General features: G+C 30.0%; 5 protein-coding genes across 6 annotated transcripts; 3 read left to right on the forward strand and 2 right to left on the reverse strand.

Moving 5' to 3' along the window:
- The first annotated feature begins 546 nt into the window (after positions 1-546).
- Positions 547-2,092, forward strand: Atg6 (Beclin-1-like Atg6). Its single transcript, XM_065515273.1, has 3 exons — positions 547-703; positions 784-1,831; positions 1,886-2,092. Exons 1-3 carry the CDS (start codon positions 583-585, stop codon positions 1,992-1,994), a joined length of 1,278 nt encoding a protein of 425 aa, XP_065371345.1. The 5' UTR covers positions 547-582; the 3' UTR covers positions 1,995-2,092.
- LOC135963432 (splicing regulator SDE2) lies at positions 2,015-3,020 on the reverse strand. The gene is made up of 2 exons (XM_065515274.1): positions 2,870-3,020; positions 2,015-2,814 (listed from the first exon to the last, which is right to left on the reverse strand). The coding sequence occupies exons 1-2, from the start codon at positions 2,957-2,959 to the stop codon at positions 2,089-2,091; spliced, it is 816 nt and encodes a 271-aa protein (XP_065371346.1). The 5' UTR covers positions 2,960-3,020; the 3' UTR covers positions 2,015-2,088.
- A 108-nt stretch (positions 3,021-3,128) lies between these two features.
- On the forward strand, positions 3,129-4,159 carry LOC135963434 (ribosomal RNA processing protein 36 homolog). The gene is made up of 3 exons (XM_065515276.1): positions 3,129-3,285; positions 3,345-3,888; positions 3,948-4,159. Exons 1-3 carry the CDS (start codon positions 3,220-3,222, stop codon positions 4,076-4,078), a joined length of 741 nt encoding a protein of 246 aa, XP_065371348.1. The 5' UTR covers positions 3,129-3,219; the 3' UTR covers positions 4,079-4,159.
- mRpL11 (mitochondrial ribosomal protein L11) lies at positions 4,065-4,918 on the reverse strand. The gene is made up of 3 exons (XM_065515277.1): positions 4,733-4,918; positions 4,386-4,670; positions 4,065-4,320 (listed from the first exon to the last, which is right to left on the reverse strand). The coding sequence occupies exons 1-3, from the start codon at positions 4,865-4,867 to the stop codon at positions 4,150-4,152; spliced, it is 591 nt and encodes a 196-aa protein (XP_065371349.1). The 5' UTR covers positions 4,868-4,918; the 3' UTR covers positions 4,065-4,149.
- A 1,487-nt stretch (positions 4,919-6,405) lies between these two features.
- spas (spastin) lies at positions 6,406-12,993 on the forward strand. Of its 2 annotated transcripts, XM_065515278.1 has the most exons (6): positions 6,412-7,400; positions 9,446-9,616; positions 9,874-10,182; positions 10,488-10,654; positions 10,918-11,176; positions 11,779-12,993. In XM_065515278.1, the coding sequence occupies exons 1-6, from the start codon at positions 6,686-6,688 to the stop codon at positions 12,522-12,524; spliced, it is 2,367 nt and encodes a 788-aa protein (XP_065371350.1). In that variant the 5' UTR covers positions 6,412-6,685; the 3' UTR covers positions 12,525-12,993. The 2 variants fall into 2 exon arrangements, with proteins under 2 accessions (XP_065371351.1, XP_065371350.1); XM_065515279.1 differs by lacking the exon at positions 9,874-10,182 and having other exon boundaries at positions 6,406-7,400.
- The last annotated feature ends 6,675 nt before the right edge of the window (positions 12,994-19,668 follow it).

A 19,668-nucleotide genomic window follows, 5' to 3' on the forward strand; every position in this document is an offset into this window, starting at 1 on the left:
AGAAAATCATCAGTATAACAGTTTTTCTATATTCAGTATAACAGTATTTTCTAGAGAAACCTTCAGTATGACACTATTTTTTTATAGAAAATCTTCAGTATAACAGTATCTCTATATAAAATCTTCCGTATAACAGTGTTTTGTATAGAAATTCTTTAATAAAATTTTATTACTCTGAGGTTGAAAAAAGTACTATTTCAATATTATTTTTAAATTTTCCATCCCTGAGCTATAGCGAAACTTTAAAAAACCAAAAACAATAAGATTATGCACTTTTGGTAGATAAATTTGCATTAGGCCAAATATTAAATTTGATTCTGTTTCAGACTTAAAAATTTGTTTCGGACGGACTCTAAAAATATCCCATGCAAATACTTGATTGAAACGAATTCGATTACTCGGTTACAATTTAGATATTACTATCACTAATTTGTTGTTTATTTTTACAAAACAGCTGAGAAACGAAATATCGAAGAAGACAAAAAGAAAAAATAACAAACAAACAATTATAATATACATACATATTTTTGTTGTTAATTAATCTTAAAAATAATAAATAAATAAAAAAAAAAACAAACCGTGATGAGTGAGGTAGAAGTGGAAAAGGTACCAGTGTCCTTTGCCTGTCAAAGATGCTTACAGCCCATAGTGTTGGATGAAAATCTTGACCACATTAGTGTGCATGCCATGGCAGAATTGTCTTGTAAGTTTCAGTGCAAAAAAATCAATGATTCATTAATTTTTCATACAATGAAAATGATTTTTTTTTATACTTTGAATTAGTGCCCATATATGCCAGCAATGTTAATACTATTGATACCCAAGATACAAGCGGCTTCGATCATTTTGTACCGCCTTATCGTTTAACGGACTCTATTAATGGAACTGGTTTCATGTTGGTCTCAGATGGGCGTGACAATAAGAAATGGAGTGCAGATTTTAAATTGAAAGCAGAACTATTTGATTGTCTATCATCGAATTCGGAAATCGATCATCCGTTGTGTGAAGAATGTGCTGATTCCATGTTGGAAATAATGGATCGTGAATTGAAAATCGCCGAAGAAGAATGGAGCGATTATAAAAATTACTTGAAACAACTAGAACAACAGCAGGAATGTCCCAATGTGGCGGAGTTGGAAAAAGAGTTGGCGGAATTAAAGGAAAACGAACAAAATCTTTTGAGTGAATTAGGTAAATTAAAAGAAGAAGAGCAATCTCTAAATAATGCCATAGAAAATGAAGAATTAGAAAAAGAAAAATTACAAGAGCAAGAAGCCAGTTATTGGCGTGAATATACAAAACATCGTAGGGAACTAATGTTGACGGAAGATGACAAACGTAGTCTAGAGTGTCAGATAGCGTATGCTGAACAACAGCTGGAAAAACTAAAAGATGCAAATATATTTAATATCACATTCCACATCTGGCATGCTGGTCACTTTGGCACCATTAACAATTTTCGTTTAGGACGTTTACCTTCGGTTTCAGTGGATTGGTCGGAAATCAATGCTGCCTGGGGTCAAACTGTTCTATTGTTATGTGCCTTAGCACGAAAAATAGGTCTTTCATTTGAGAGATACAAAATTGTGCCGTTTGGCAACCATTCGTATGTGGAAGTATTGGGTGAAAATCGTGAATTGCCTCTGTATGGTACAGGTGGTTTCAAATTCTTTTGGGATACGAAATTTGATGCTGCCATGGTGGCATTTTTAGATTGCTTAACGCAGTTTCAGCAAGAAGTAGAAAAACGTGATCCAGAATTTTTGCTACCCTATAAAATGGAAAAGGGTAAAATAATAGATCCCTCAACTGGAAATTCCTATTCAATCAAGTAAGTTTTATATAAATTGTTTGCAAGCCAACACTTACTGAATTTTATTTGTAGAATCCAATTTAATTCCGAGGAACAATGGACGAAGGCCTTAAAATTCATGCTTACAAATTTGAAATGGGGATTAGCTTGGGTGTCATCGCAATTTGCAAACAATCAATAAATGAATTAAATATGTATACATATTTTTAGAGCGTAAAATTTGTTTATTTTATTTGTTAATTTTAAACTTAGTAAATATACATACATTTAAATTTTCAATTATCTGGGTGTTTTACGAGTTGTTTACTAGAAACAGAGTCGCAACCAGAATCTAAATTGGAATCTTTGTCACTATCCAGTAATTTAGCTTGATTTGAATTTGAGTCTTCGCAATCTTTATCTGCAGAAGGGTTTTTTTCATTTTTATTTGTTGAGCTTTTTGAAATATCAGAGTCATCTTCACTTGAGTCGGTATCATCACCTGAAGAAATATCATCATCTAACCACATGGCAGGTTTCTTCTTTTTTATTGGAACAGCTTTTTGTGACGTTGATGCCTCATTTTTACGTTTCAACTCTGTTCCACTTGTACTGGCCTTTTTGAAACCTTCTTCCACAGCATCACACACTTTTTCCGTAAGTTTTGATCTGGCTTGTTCATATTGCTCGTCCTTGAATTCATGTTTGGGTACAGCTAACAATTTTTCAATTTTGCGCTTCTTCCTTTCCTCAGCTTCGCGTTCACGTTCTCCTTGTTTTTCCAACCAGGCTTTCAAGCGTTTTTCTTCATTAATATCTCTTAAGCGACGTCCGCTAAGATCTCTGCAGGCCTCTCGATTAGTGGTTTTCTCTATTTGTGCTCCTATAGCCCTTAGCATGGAACCAAAACCTCCCTTACCTCCCAAAACACATAGACGTACATAAACGGGAAGTTCCTGATCGAATACATCATTCAAACGTTTTCCATTTTGTTCCAGGTAGAAATTCTTAGTGGACAAATTCTGTAATAAAACATATTTTAGTTTTTCCCTTTCTATTTAATTTATATAATCTTACTGTTGTTTCTGCAACGTGTTTATAAATCTCTTCAACATTTTCAATATCAATTTCTATATTTTTGGTTTTATTTATGCAGATTTTCACCATTTTGAGGAAAATGTTTTATTTTTTATGTACGCAAATGTTTTTTTGTTTTGTATTTTTTAGAAGGCTGTCAGATAGAAAGTAATGTAAATAATTTGTTTACAGTGTTGTAAAATACAAAAATATGTAATGATATGGCAATACTATTGAGAATTGACGTTTTAATATAGTTTGAGAGGCACTGATGTCTAATAATCCATATGTTTTTGATAAACAAAAATAAACATAAACAAAACACGTGAATACTGCAGAAATCCAGAAAAATGAGCTCCTCCGACGAATCCCACCATAGTTCTTCTGAGGAAGAAGAGATTCCAGATGAAGAAAAGGTAAGTTTGGGGTTGTTTTCCATTAAAAGATTACTACTAAAAAACCATTTGTAAACTAGAATGAAATTCGTGAAGATTTAAAATCCATGACATTCGAAGAAATTATGAAACTCAAGGAAGAACTTGGAGCGAAAGTGTATAAAGAAGCTGTATTGGGAGTAGACACTACAAACAAATCTAAAAACAAAAAAAGTAGCAAAGACTTTAAACGTTTAAACAAAAATCGGCCACGGGAACAAAGTGCCAAACGACAAGTGCCCTTCTTGGGCGTGGAGATGCGTACTAAACGCAAAAAGGAGGAAAATAGCGTACGTGATCCTAGGTTCGATGAACGCGCTGGAGAATATGACGTGAAAAAATTTAAAGAAAATTATCAATTTGTCGGCGAAATAAGAGAAAAAGAAGTACATCATTTAAAGCGTACATTGAATCGAGTAGATGATGACGAAGAAAAAGTGGAACTAAAGAAAACCATGCAAAGGTTAATAAACAAAAATGTGGAGGATAAAAAATGGCACAAGAAACAAGAGTTGATTAGAGAAGAACAAAATGAAATACAAAAGGCAATTTCGGAAGGCAAGCAGCCTCATTATATGACCAAAAGTAAGTTTTATAATTTGAAAAACGAAAAAAATTTCACTTTTAAATTTTTTAATTTTCAGAGGAAAGAAGAGCTAAGGAATTGGTAGCCCAGTTTGAGGAATTAAAACAGAAGGGTAAACTCAATAAACATTTGGAAAAACGTCGTAAAAAGAATGTGGCCAAGGATCGCAAAAGAATTGGTTTCGACTAAGTTATATTTACTTTTTTTAATAAATTGTATTCTTTAACATAAAATTAGGATAATAAAAATAAATTTCAAACTTAACCGGTACGTAACATTTTTGCTTCTCGTTTTTCTTGTAATTCACGTCTCTGGGCCTCAACAACCTCACGTCTCTCCTCTAAAAAGGCTGCATATTCTTCAGCATTCAATTCGCGTACAATCTGTATGCCACATGTACGTGCAATACCCACTAACATTTCACACATTTGCTACGGAAATAAATACAAAATTTCAAATATATCTATTTCAATTTTCTTGGACGGAGAATATTTACCTGCATTGTGAGCAAAGCATTTGGGGGATCTTGTATTTTAATAGCTGCAATTTCATACAAATGTTTCAACGTAATTTTACCAGCTATTTCTTTGCCGGGGTTCATAGCTCCCCTTTGCAAGCCAGCCGCTTGCTTAAGCAGAAATGTCGCCGGCGGTGAATGTATGACCAAATTGTAACTACGATCACTGTTCACACTTATACGACAAGGTAGAGGTATGCCTTCCTTCATTTCGGCAGTCCTTGTGTTGAAATCCTTACAAAACGCCGCAATATTAATGGCACGCTAAAATATTTTAATATTCAATTGTAAATATGTAACATTTCTGAATTCCAACTTCACAGTACCTGACCTAACATTGGACCTAGCGGAGGACCGGCAGCAGCCATACCAGCCGGTATGTTTGTTTTAAGTTTTGTAGTATGTGTTATCTTTTCCATGGTCCTTTTCATGGTTTTTAATTTCCCAGCAGCTTTAGACATGTTTAAATTTTTAGTTTTTATACAAGATTTATTAAACAAATTTAAAATTAAGTATGGTTATGCAAAAAAATATATTCAGATTGAGATTTGGTTGAGTGTTGGTGTTTTCACTTCACAGCTGTTGAAATGAACGCAGAGCTACCAGATCTATTTTAAAGCCTATTTAAACAAAATTTTTGGTAAAAGATTAATAAAGATATATGTTTAAAAAAATATTCGATACAAAATTATGGTACATATATAATAAGATTATTAATCCGTTTGTAATTTCCCCATTTTTCATTTGCGACCTCATTAAATGGATATATACTAGATAGTTCTAGATAGCGGCATCGATATACCCATGTCCGTCTGTCTGTTGAAATAACCTTTCCAAATATCTTAATAACATGATTGATGCATCAATATATCGGGTATAGTCCTGGTTCGGTTGATATTACTCGAATACACTGCCTTTTTTATTAAGGTATTATTTATGTATATGTATAGACAGTCTAAAGATATTCATCATTCAAATATCTGTCAGATATGTTCTTGGATAAAATCGGTCTAGTTATACTATATATGTCTTCATTCTGAAAGGAGGCAAGGCGGCTCACACTAAACCAAAGGATTAAAGGTCGATTAATCAAGCATTTTCTGTTCTGCTGACAACACAACTTACACTTGAGAATGACTATTCGGACGGAAATCATATATAAATCGCAATATGCCTATACCAAGGGTAGATCTGTGGAAACGACTTTATGTTCACTAGTTAGCTCCATTGAAGAGTCGCTATCACATAAGGATTATTCATTTGTTGCCTTCTTCGATATAGAAGGAGCTTTTAATAATGTCAGGCCCTATGCCAGCCTAAATGTAATTTACAACAGAGACTGAACCCACCTGCGTTATCGCGAGTTCAAATTGGGACGTATACGATGATGTCAGGACGAATCAACTTATGAAATTCCGTCGTGAGCAAATAAGGCCAATTATTTCCTTTATAACAGGACACTGTATAATTGGGACACGTGCTAGAAGACTGGGCCTGCGGTAAAACGATTTCTGTAGAAGCTGTCGAAACGAAGAGGAGGAGGAGACTGTGTCCCACCTATTCTGCCAATGCCCGGCTCTGACAAACTCGAGGGAATGTATCGATGAGCTATCAAATTGGAAACAACGGACATATAAATATTCAGCTGTTTACTTCTTTGGTATTACAATGTAATCAGTTTTGAATGGACCCAAGTGAGCTGCTTGACGAGTGTCTGCCCATGAAACCTAACTTATATGTATTTTCCAATAAAAATCAAAAAAGTCAATTCAATAATTATATTTTTAAACAATTAAAGTTATTTCTTTTAAAAACCCGTTATAAACTCATGTAGCTGAATTCCAATGCCTCTCAAACCTTTTGACTTTTACCAGTTTGGGAGTTACTGTGCTTTTGACAAACTTCATTTTTAAGGGTTGAAAAACGGCTGACAGAAAATGAAAAAAGTGTAGTGTGAAGTTCTTTTCTGTGAAATAGTTAACAAAAATGTAAAACAGTTAATAAAATTATGCTTATAAATTAATAAACTGTTGCAAAAGGAAATTAGTGATATATATTTTATGAAATTACTGAATCTAGTAATATTAATGTCGAGTGATCAAGAAAATAAATAAAAAACAGAGTGAAACTTAATGTAAGGTAGGAGGGTGAAAAGACAACTTTTGTGTCTCCAAACAAGTAACTATTTGAGCTGATATTTTGAAAACATTCAAGGGGGTTTTCAATTGAAAACAACCCCCTTTAAAAAAAACAGTAAAGTTTCCCCCTTAAATAATCCGATGGTGCGTAACAAAACCCAATCATCTTCATCGTCTTCATCATCGGGCAATGCCAGTAATAGTAGCAGCACCAAATCACCCATACGACAAAATACTCATCGTAAATCGTCCAGTACTTGTAGTGTAGCTTTAATAGATGATGTCAAACCCTCCACATCCTCTGCCCGTCGTTCAACCAACTCATCGCCAGATGATGACACTGATGATTATGACACTACACCCGTAACCCAAAGATCAGCCTTTGGTTCGGTACATAAACAAAACCTCTACGTTGTTTCATTTCCCATTATATTCCTCTTCAACATACTACGTACGCTAATCTATCAGCTGTTTTGTATATTTCGTTATTTGTACGGAACCAGCACCAAAGTCATTTATCGTCCACACAAACGCGAATGTAATATAGAAATTGTTGTTGGTTCTTCCTCATCATCGGGTACAACACAAAATTCTACTCTAACAACTGTAACATCGAAGGATAGACATCAGCAGCTTGAGCAGGCGCACAACTCTACTTCGACTGCAATTGCTCCATATCCACTTATTGGTTCTCAGCGCATACGTCCACAACAGCAATTAGAAATGTTTAACAGAAATAATGCCATAGCATCAGGACCCGGTCCCGGCGATCCACTGCTGGCCAAACAAAAGCATCATCATCGTCGGGCTTTTGAATATATTTCAAAGGCCTTGAAAATTGATGAAGAAAATGAAGGTAAGTGTTTGTTTGAAAATTGTTCTTTGTTTTTTTTTTTTTTTCTTCTGTATTTCAATTCGTTCAATTGTTTTGATTAACTTTTTACATTTATTAAGTACTTGTTATAAAATGACTCATAATGTTTATGGCGGATGAGGGGGACAAAACAAAATCAATAAAATTAGCAAAGATATTGTTGATGCTTTGCGTATCATGTATGCTGGCTGAATTATGCATATTTCATAAAAACAATTTTTAAAAATTCGATTAGAAAATTTGTTTAGGGTAGTAATTTAACATTACTGCTTTCCGTCCGTTTAATAAGTAATTGAAATATGGTTCAGAATCTAATATTTAAATAATATGTAGTATTTACTATGAGGTCATAATGTTAACACCTACAGAGGAGAATATGTATATATAAACAAGTTGTAGAACTTACAGGTTTTTAACATTTCAATTATTAACACTTTAAATCACGAAGTTTGCTTAAAACCATAATGAAATCTGCATAAATTATTAGAATATTATTCACATACATATACTCTTTTCATCATAACTGGGGTTCCTTATCGGGAATATGTTTTTAGAAATACATACTTACAAGATAAATTTCGGGAATATATTTATAAGTTTTCTTTCTTAAAGTACTCGAAAGGAAAAGGTACCAACTTTGTGAACTTATTTTTAATTTTTTTTTTAATAATTTAATTCAGAATAAAATAATCGTTATAATTAAAATACCGTTATCGAAATAACAGTAAAAACCGTTACCAAAATAAGCCAAAATACCGTTACCTCTAAGTCACCGTTACCGAAATAACCCAAATTAGCGTTACCTTTTTACTGTTGTGAATCGGTAGCGAACCTTGATTTAAAACCAGAAATTTAAACATATTTGGCAATCACCTTTATCGGCAATAACATGTGAAATTTTGTTCCCATGAAATATTCATTTCCCTCGAAAGGAAAATTGCTATCGTGATATTCCCATGAACTTTTCATTCACAATAGTTATTTTGTTCCATCTAATAGTATACAAAATTGCATCTAAAAATTTCACATGGGGAATTTTTTCACTTGAACAAAGTTGATGAACGAGAAATGGGAAATGTTGATAGGGGTGAATATAATCATAAGATATGATCAAAGAATATAAAGTATCCATATTCTTTGATATGATTCTTTAGTTTTTTAGCACAGTTCCGAGAGGCGAATAGGTCTCATAAACCAATTTCAATAGGCTTTGGATCAAAGCGGAAATTTCATCACGTTTTCTTTAAAATTTCAACACAGTTTTCATAAAATTTTTAAACTTAACTAAATTAAAATTTTTAAAATTTTGATGTGATCTTGAGATCTTAATCCGAAATATATGAAAAATAAATTATTATATTAGCTATGTTCAATAACTAAAAGTTGTTACTAGTTAGTAACAATTGTTACTGGAAAAGCGTTCATTAACTCAAAAACTTGCAAAATTTTAGAGAGTGTTCTCTCTTTGCAAACTATTACAAGTTCTATTTTGAACTCGAAATAGTTAGCGCTTATATTTTATGTTTTGTGTTATTGTTTATTTATTTAAAATTTTATTTTTGTGGTGAAAAAACGCCAAAACAAAAGAATTTTCAATAAAATTAAAGAAAATGTGAGTATACATTTTAAAAGGAATAAAATAAGAAAATTGTGTGTATAAAACAATTGTTACTGGAAAAGCGTTCATTTACTTTTTACTATTTTTGAGAATTTAAGAGAGTAATTTTGTAAATTTTGATTTTATTCTCTCGTTGCAAGTATTTACTGGGAAAGTAAATGAACAGACCTATTATAAATATTAAAACTTGTGTAAATTTTTAGATATGTTTATTTGAGATTATTTTCGTTAATATTTCTATTTATATTAAATAGTTTTTAAAATCATTGCTTCAGCAAAATTATTCGAGTATTTGATTATTCTGCAATTATTAATCAGATATTTTTTTTATTCTAAACTAAAAAATTTCTAAAAAAAATTATGTATTCCAATTTTTAATTTTAAACAATTAATTTTTATTAAATTTTAGGTCATAAGGAACTTGCAATCGAATTGTATCGTAAAGGAATTAAAGAATTGGAAGATGGCATTGCTGTTGACTGCTGGAGTGGCCGGGGCGAAGTTTGGGAACGTGCCCAACGTTTACATGACAAAATGCAAACAAATCTCTCTATGGCAAGAGATCGTTTACATTTTCTAGGTAATTAGAAACAAATTAAAAAAAACATTGGTTTAATAAAATTCTTACATTATCCAAAGTAGTTGAATTTATATGTAGCATGAACTTTTTTAAAAATATTTTAATTTTTATAATAAATTTTTTCATTATTTTAAGTTTTATTTTTTTATTTTATGTTCTGTTTTTTTTTATTTTTTATGTCATAAACATCATTTTGTTGTTGTGTTTTGTTTTGTGGTATTTATAACAAACTAAAATGTTCGAAAACAAACATGTAGAGTTGCGTGACGAACAATTACGTTTGGAACAACTTCATCTAAAAGAAGAGAAAGAGCAAAAGGCAAAGCCAAGTGGAAATCGGTCCAATTTAAAATATAGAAAATCTACTATACCTTCTTCGTCTTCAGCAAAGACACCATCGGCGTCAAATATACAAATTGTGCAACCCATGCAATTAGATTCTAATAGTAGTCCAACTACAATACCAATGGTTCGTACAAATAATACCACTAAGTTACGCAGCATAGCTGCACATAATATAAGAAATAATTATACAAATACAACTGCTACCTCCTCACCTAGTACAGGTAAGTTTTTATGTTTTGTTGTAATAATAAATATGAAAAAAATAAAAATAAAACACGGGGGCATACGAATTAATAGCACTCGATAATGTTTATGTTTAAAAATTCGAATAATGTTACAGCAAAGCTTATTTATAAAAAATCTATCTCATCATCATCACCCACAATGCACGTTTAACAAAATGATTTCTTTGTTTGATTTTTTTGTTTAATTTATTGCTTTTTTCAAATGGAATTATAAATATATTTACATACATATTCCATATAATCAATTATGAAAAATCACTTGATTATTGTTGTCTTTTTAGCTTCGGGTCGCAAACTTACTGTTAGCTCTAAACGTCCCGGCAATTTGGCAGTTGCAAATAAATCCCAGACATTACCACGTAATCTGGGATCGAAAAATACTATTGCTGGTGTACCACGTCAACCCATTAAAACTGCAGCAACGCCTCCCGCTGTTCGTAGGCAATTTGTAAGTATTTTTTTTTAAATTTTTGAGTTACTTAGAAGGGCTTAATGAAAAGGCACACGAAATCGAAAACTGATCACAAAAAATAAAATATTCACAAAAATATTTTTTTACTAAAAATTCATGTTTCATTAATTTTTAATGAAACATATTTTTTTTATAAGCACAGTTTTATGATTTAAATTTTCCAAAACAAATTTTCAATACAAAAAGTTTTTTGAAAATAAACATTAAAAAAATCTAACATAATACATTTGTTCTTTCAGTCGTCCGGACGTAATACACCTCCACAACGTTCACGTACTCCTATCAGCGGTATTGGCAGCGGACAATCAAATAGTGGATCCAATACTCCCAGTGTTAGTGTGAAAGGTGTTGAACAGAAATTAGTTCAAATAATACTCGATGAAATTGTCGAGGGTGGCGCAAAAGTGGAATGGAGTGATATAGCTGGTCAAGAGGTAGCCAAACAGGCATTACAAGAAATGGTTATACTACCAGCCGTAAGGCCAGAGTTATTTACAGGTAATATATGTTAACCAAAATGATTTGAACAAGTTTTATTTTTTATTTTTATGCATTCGTCATTAGCAATAAGCATTTTTTGTTAAAAAAAATACTTGTAGCTCAAACGTTGATCATATAAGAATTATTTCATCATATTTGGTTATTGTTAGTTCTATTTATAAATCAAAATATCAAAAATGTGCATTTTTAAGTGTATAAGGTTTCATTCATTTTGTGATATTCCAACTCCTGCTGCATATAACAGCTGAAATAGTGAAATAAGCCTTGTTTTGGCACTTTAACTTTTATGGTTTTATAATATCACGCCTTAAAGTTTACAATATGTATATTAAGACGTCATAAATAAATAAATGTTAAATATGTTTGCAAATAAATGTATGTATATTAGTATAATTTTTAAATTTATAAAAGGTTTATAAAACAAATTTTCCATACAAAATCAGTTTTATAAACCTTTGATAAATTTAAAAACTGTTTATGCATATGGGGGTAAGACGTCATAACTTCTTAAAGGCTAGTAATGGAATAAATATGTTAAATAAGTTTACAAATCAATAGATTTCTCTGACTTTTACTATTTTGCATTTCTTTTTTCTCAGGTTTGCGTGCTCCTGCTAAAGGTCTTTTACTTTTCGGTCCGCCAGGAAATGGCAAAACTTTACTTGCACGCGCAGTAGCTACCGAATGTAGTGCTACATTCCTAAACATTTCGGCAGCTTCCCTAACTAGCAAATACGTGGGTGATGGTGAGAAATTAGTGAGAGCCCTATTTGCGGTGGCCAGAGAAATGCAACCCTCTATAATATTTATCGATGAAGTCGATTCTTTACTCTCCGAACGCAGCAGTAATGAACATGAGGCTTCTAGACGTTTAAAAACGGAATTTCTTGTCGAATTTGATGGGCTACCAGGTAATCCCGATGGTGATCGTATTGTGGTTTTAGCAGCCACTAATCGTCCTCAGGAATTGGATGAGGCTGCCCTAAGACGTTTCACAAAACGTGTATATGTGGCATTGCCCGATATAGAGACTCGAGAATTGTTATTACGTCGTTTATTACAAAAACAAGGCAGTCCACTTGATACGGATGCCCTGAAACGTCTGGCTAAGCTTACCGAAGGCTATTCCGGTTCAGATTTAACAGCTTTGGCTAAAGATGCAGCCCTGGAGCCAATACGCGAATTGGATGTTGAGCAGGTTAAATGTTTGGACATAAGTGCTATGCGTCCCATAACGGAAAATGATTTTCATAATTCCCTAAAACGAATACGTCGTTCAGTGGCTCCACAGAGTTTAACATCTTATGAAAAATGGTCTCAAGAATATGGTGATATTACCATATAAAGTAGAAAACTTTATTTGGCCACTCACATCGATACCGACACACACACACACATCACTTAAATACCCTACACTAATACATACACAAACAACATGAAATACTCCACCACTATAAACTACACGTTTTTAGGATATTTAAATGCATATGTTCAATAACTATATGATTTTATTCCTTACATTTATCTAATCTATCACCACTACAGCAAAATCCGTACATAGTTCTAAACCTACCCCAAAATGCATAAAACATCCTGCTCATATTTAATTTCGACAAGCACAAAGAGAGCGAGTGATATTGTATGGCAGTTGCATTCTAAGGAGTTTATTTATATGTGAGTGTATCCCAATTTTTTTATATTTTATTCTTTATATAATTTAGTTTTATTTTTAATTTTGTTGTCTCTTCGTTTTTCTGTAAAAAAAACTCATCATTGATTTCAATAGTCTTATTAAATTTTCTTATCTTATTAAATATTTGATTTTTTCAAAAAAGAAATAGCTGTAACAATTTATGTGTGTTTGCTATAATTCAATAGTTTTCATGTCGTTTTTCTTCGAATTTTATTTAATTCAAACAAATAAGTGCCCTTTAAATAATTTCAAATTAAAAATTTCATTTATTGTTACATTTTCTAAAAAAAAAACATTTTATAAAATTTACCCCCTATTTTCACAATGTCTAGTTATTTCTTAGCCTAGAGTTTTACTGTCTGTTTTCATACCAAAAATATTTTAACAGATAGTATAACATTAAGTTAACTAGACGTCGTAAAAATCGGATTTTAGGGCTTAAACATTAGCATTAAAAGTATTATTACAAAATTATAATTTTCACATTCTAATGTTTGTCTCACTAGTGAGTGTAAGTTTTTCCCCTAACTTATCATAATACATACATAATTAAGATATTTAATTTATTACGTTTAATTTGAGATTTGTTTTAAAATTTCATTACTACATATTTTATTATAAAAAAAAAATCATTTGCCATTTTTGATAAAAATAATTTTGAACTGTAAAAATTATAAAAACATTACAATATGTATACAAATAAGTATGGTACTTTAATTGCTTACAACGAAATTTTAAATATTATATGTTGTAATTGTAGTTGTAATCATATCAACATACATATTTAAAATCTGTAGGTTTAATATGTTTAAATAAATATTTCTAATATACAAAATCATTTTCAATTAAATTATAGATAAACCAACCCCTTTAAATATTCACTTTAAAGTATTTTGTAATTAATTCCTAATACTTAGATTCAAATGTTGGTGTATAAATCAAACTTTTCGTATGTACATATTTGGCAATAAATTAGTATTGTTAAATTATAAAATAATTTTTTTTTTTTAATTTATTGTATTTTCACCAAATCCAGAATATAACTCAAATAATCATTTAAAATCCAATTAGTGGTTAAGAAGATGTAAATTATTGAATATCGATAGTCACACGTTCACTCCGCAACTAAATTTATTTTTCAAGATAGGATAATGAAGCCAATCAATAACTGTATAATGATGGAATAGTTTGGCTATCACATAGCAAAAAAAAATGTTCGTCATTAGTACAACATGAGGTTTTTGTTTTAAAAAACGATTTTTGATACAAGCTCAACTAGATACACATTGGTTCTAGAGTTGTTTAAGGGCTCATAACCTAGTTTTGGAAGAACTTCTTTGAATCGAATAATAAATTCCTCATACTACATCCGATAATCATGTAAAACACACACAATATTTTTACAGAAAGTTCCAAAAACATTTTTAAAACGTTTGTAAAATCAAACAGGATATTTCTTTTAAAATGTTCCCCTCATTCACACAAAACGTTTTATAAAGACAATAGAACAAAAATTAATTCGGAATGGAAGTTGATGCATTAGTACATTTAGTTGTTGTTGTAACAGATCCACTGTTGCCGAGATATTCGGTTGTTAAAGCTGTTACTGACTTGATCTTTAGTCAACACGGCTCATTCCGGAACAAGGATCCAATTTTCGTGGGAACGCAGCACTTTTAGTAGAAGTGTTAGGTTGAGTAAAATTTATAAATATATAAATATAATCGAAATTTTTGATAGAGCTAAATTTAATTTACACAAACACATTTCAAATCAGAGCTGAATTTAACGAATAAGTGTTATTATAATAAAAATAACTATTCTAGGGGATATTTGAAATTATCCTCATATGTATGTATATCAAAAATGGCAATGTTTAAATTTAGCAATTTAGTTTTAGTTATTTTATAATGTTTAATTTTTATCTTACTCGTATTACATACATATATAAATATTTGCCTTATATAAATTTGTATATATCGATGATAAGATGTTGTCAACACGTTACTAATTTTCTTTAAACATGACATATTAATGTCAGGTTTGAAAAATGTTTCAGTTATGAGGTGTCAACCTGTTGTCATCGATATGTTTAATAATAACGTGCTGTACACTGTTGTTTCAGTTTGTTTTTTTATATATAGTTCCTTAGTGGGTTTCTTTGTTAATATTGCTCTACAAACATAAGTATCTATATGTCAAATTAAATTTAGTTAACTATTTAAAATTGAAATAAAACTCGACAAGAGAAAAAATTTTATTGAGACTCATTTATCTCTGTGCAATTTTAGTGCTGTTGTAATTATAGCTTGAAATTGAGTCTCAGGCGTTTTCTTTTTCCAGCAAAAATGTTGTCTTTTTTGTGGTATTACACTTCATAAAAGTCAACATACCGAAAATAGGCGGTAACTTGTTCTTTTCTTTAAAATATCACTCTAGTAAGCAAAATGTGTTAAATTGTTTCACAAAAAACTGACTCAGGTCTCTTAGCAGAAATTGTTTTCTATCAGATTTGTTTAAGACTTGTTAATATGGAAACAAATATATTTACGAAAGTGAAAACGTACATAGTTAGCTTCTACAGAAAAACAAAAGAAAAAATGGAATTGAATTAAAAAATTAAAAATGTGTAAATGAAAGAACAATTTTTAAATATACCATTTATACTTTCAGGAGTGACGAATAAATATTTCTTTCATGTTTTTTTTTAAAAAAAGTTAGGTGCTCCTAAGGCATGTGAAGTTTTTGTAGCAGAGCGTTTTTACAAAGAAGCTAAACCAAAACGTTGAGAATATTTTCAGTTTCGTTCAAATTCTGTGACAGATCTGCATATTTGCAAGGGGGTTACACTGCATAATAAAAGTTTAGCGTTCGAAAAAGAATATTTTTTTTTGGCATCATTGCTTTCCCTCCAACTTCTTTTAACACAAATGATAGACATTGATGTAACAATTGTTTGCAACTAAAAAAAATTAAAAATATGTGTCATCAACACATAATTTACTGTGTTTACGAACCAAACTGAAAAATAAAATTTATATAAAAATAATGTTATTTATAACTTATTAGAGTCATCTTCTACATCTAATAACGAAACCATTTAAACCGTGTTAAAAACTTTATTGATTATTTGGGACGAATAAAAAAATTACTGATTACTTCTATTACTAAAAATTTTGAATTACGAACACTTATTAAAATGGAAATTTGTTGTGCATTGTTAATATAAAAAGTAATATTTTTCTATATTGAGGGGAACATATCAAAAATAATTTGATTGTAACAGGACAACCATTTTTTGAAAGGAAAACGCCATTAATAATTATTATTTACATATGTATGTATTTAAAATACAATAACACTAATGAAATAATAAACTATCAAAAACATTCCACAAAATTTAAAATATTTTTATATTTTGCAATTATCAATTGTGCAAACTAATTTAATACTAGTTTTATAATAGCTATACGTAATTATACTTATGTAGTATTTTTGTTTTTCACTATTTTATCATACATACTTACACATTTATTTAGTTATAATTATAAATTGTTAAAAAATATAATAACTCTGACTTCCTCTAAACCAATATGAAAAACATAAAATACCTACATACTACCACATATTGCATACAGTAGTGAGTATTTATATTTTTGCTAATTAACTACATATGTATAACAAAAAAATAATGAACGAAACTCAAATCAAAATCCATAAACTATAATTGTAAATTGTTTTAATAGAAAACTGAAATCACTTTCCAAACATAATACATAATTATTTAAACATTAAATAGAAATCATTAATACGACAAATGTTATTTTGATCGTTTAGATTTCATACTTATAAATTCGTACATTCTGAAGAACTGTTGCACTAATTCGTTAAATTTTAAATTCAAAAAGTTTATGTTAAAACGAAATAATAACAATTACAAAATTAATGAGTAGTACAAGAAATAATACGAGTTTATACGAATGAATAACAAACTGCATTTGTCTTTTTTTATTATTATTTTACTATAAATTATTTGTTCTTTAGTATGTACTTAAATCACAAATAATTTTAAAACATAAAAATATGCAAACATACATTTTTATGTGTTTATCATATTTATTTAAATTTATTTTTTGTTTTAGTGTAAAAATTTTACAAACAATAAAGAAAAAAAACATGGATATTTATTAATTAATTGTATGTAAATGTAGCATTAAAAAATTTGCATAATATTTATTATATTTTATGATTAGTATATACAGACATAAATAAACAATTATTAATTAAGTGGAGGAAAAACAACGTATTTTGGAACGTTTAAAATAAAAACAATATTCATACAAATAACTAATGTATTACAGATTACACAGATATGAATCAGCTGATTCCAGTAATATTACAATAGAAAACAAACAAAAGAAAATGTCAAAATGGTTGTGGTTAGGAAAGTGAATGGGCAAATATGTATATATCATACTCGTTGCCTATTGAAAATTGTATTTTTGTGTAGCTCTGCAAACCAAAACCATTGAAAAGTGGTTATAGAACATCAAAATAATCATACGGTTCGATATTACTTGTTGGATAACTGTCACTTGTTTTGTATCTGTGTAATCTGTGTAATGTGTACTATTATAAATAGGGAAATAAAAACGGAAAAACGACATGATTTGCATAAATATTTAACAATATTAACCAGATTACTTAAGATAGTTAAATCAAATAAACTATTTGCAAAAATTAGCCACAATGTGCCTCAATCAGTAAAACATTCTAAAAGCTATGAACACTTGAAAATATGAGAATTAAACAACAAGTTAGAGTTAGTTATATTCGGCTGTTCCTAATCTTATTTACCCACATTAATATGTGACAATAAAATAGTTTTCTGATATAGGGGTTATATGGAGAAAGGGTCAATTATGGACCGATCTTCACAAAAGTTGGCAGAAAGATTTAGGTTTCGTTATTGAAAATAATAAATAAAACAAGTAAGAGAGCTATATTCGGCTGTGCCGAATCTTATATACCCTTCACCAGATTATACTTCAAAATAAAAATTTTTCCAATTGTGTTTTTAATTTTTTGAAAATTTTTTTTTTTCGAATTATTTAAAAAAAATTTTTTGTTTTTAAAATAATTTTTTTTGGTGAAAAAAAATTCGGGTTAAAAAATATTTTTTCCGATTTTGACCCATTGTAGGTCCAACTTACTATGGTATTATATACGTCGTTGCAAAGGTCTTTCAAAAATATCTATCATTAGATATCCATATTGTCTATATTAACGACTTAGTAATCCAGATATACAGTGGTGGCCAGGAATTTAAGACAAAAATTGTTTGCTAAATTCCACGCGATTTTCAATTATTTTTTCAAATATTTCCATAAATATGTATGCATGAGGACTGTTTTAACACACAAGTGTGTTTTATTCGACTGTGTCAATTCATACATATTCACCACGAACACATAAAATTTTTCTACAACTTGACCAAAAATTTTTTTTTTTAAATAAACTTATTTTGTCTCATTTATATCATTATATTTTTATTATTATAAAATATTCGGACCAAATTTCGTATTTTTAGTTCCATTAGTTTCGGTCATATCATGTTATTAACAGCGGATGTTCGCTGAAGTGGGTCAACGTATTTCCACATATCTTTGTCCATATATGTTTTACCGATTTTTCCAAACATTTTTGAGAAACTAGAAACATTAATAATAAATTTCATACCCTTAGAGGTCCTTTTATTTTGGCTCTACGCACTTAAAATTCAGTTGATGAAAAAAATTCAAGTATTTGTCTTAAATTGGTGGCCACCACTGTAGGTCAAAAATCGAGGTTGTCCTGGTTTTTTCCTCATATCTTAGCCATTTGTGGACCGATTTTGCTGATTTTAAATAGGATAATTCTCGAAAGCATGTCTGACAGAATAATTGAAGATTTGGATCCCGAAGATATCTGGGGTCGTCAGAAAAAGCATCTTCATGTATTGCATTTTTTTGAGTGCAACTACACATTTTACACTAAATTTTAAGTTAATAAAGTTTAATGATTTAAGTTTATTTTTGTGCACTAATACAAAACATAAGACTAATAGTTCATTGAATATAACAAAAAAATTTATAATTTTTATTATTCGAATTTGGATTCAATTATTTCATGACCAATAATTTTTGAAAATTTAGTGAGAGTATGTTTAAATGCAGCTTTTTGTCGATTGCAAAATCCGTGATTAGTAATAGTGAACCAATTATCACTATCACTTATTTTTTTTAGTGCTAGTGAATAAATAACCATTATCACTGGTAATAAACTGGTGAAAAATAGTGCAAACTAAATTTTCAGCCATTTTATTTAGTGATAGTGCAATGCTTTTTCAATGTGCACTATCGCCAACATTTGATTTTTAACATACATATATCTTATTAGCAGCGTCCACAAAAATGAAATAAAAAAAAATTGTATGTTAAAATCCATTTTTCTGGCATTTACATATGTAAGTGTTTTTCTTTAAGTAGAGCTGAATAAAAATTTATTAATTGGTCGATTCACAAGGTCTCCTATCATGTGATGTTTTCACAATGTCCTAATATTTCACAATGGTTTGAAAATGCTCAAAGAGCTGCGCCGAACGCCTAAGAGTCGGTTAAGCCTAGCCGGTTAAACAATATTGAACATATTGTGTACGTACAGTACTTAGTATTCGATAAACATACATAAATATATATAAAAAAATACTTCCAAAAATCTCGGTAATTTCGATTTTTTCACCTCTTAATGACTTAGA

The sequence above is a fragment of the Calliphora vicina genome, chromosome 1, assembly GCF_958450345.1.
Source record: "Calliphora vicina chromosome 1, idCalVici1.1, whole genome shotgun sequence".
In the NCBI taxonomy this organism is placed as follows: domain Eukaryota; kingdom Metazoa; phylum Arthropoda; class Insecta; order Diptera; family Calliphoridae; genus Calliphora; species Calliphora vicina.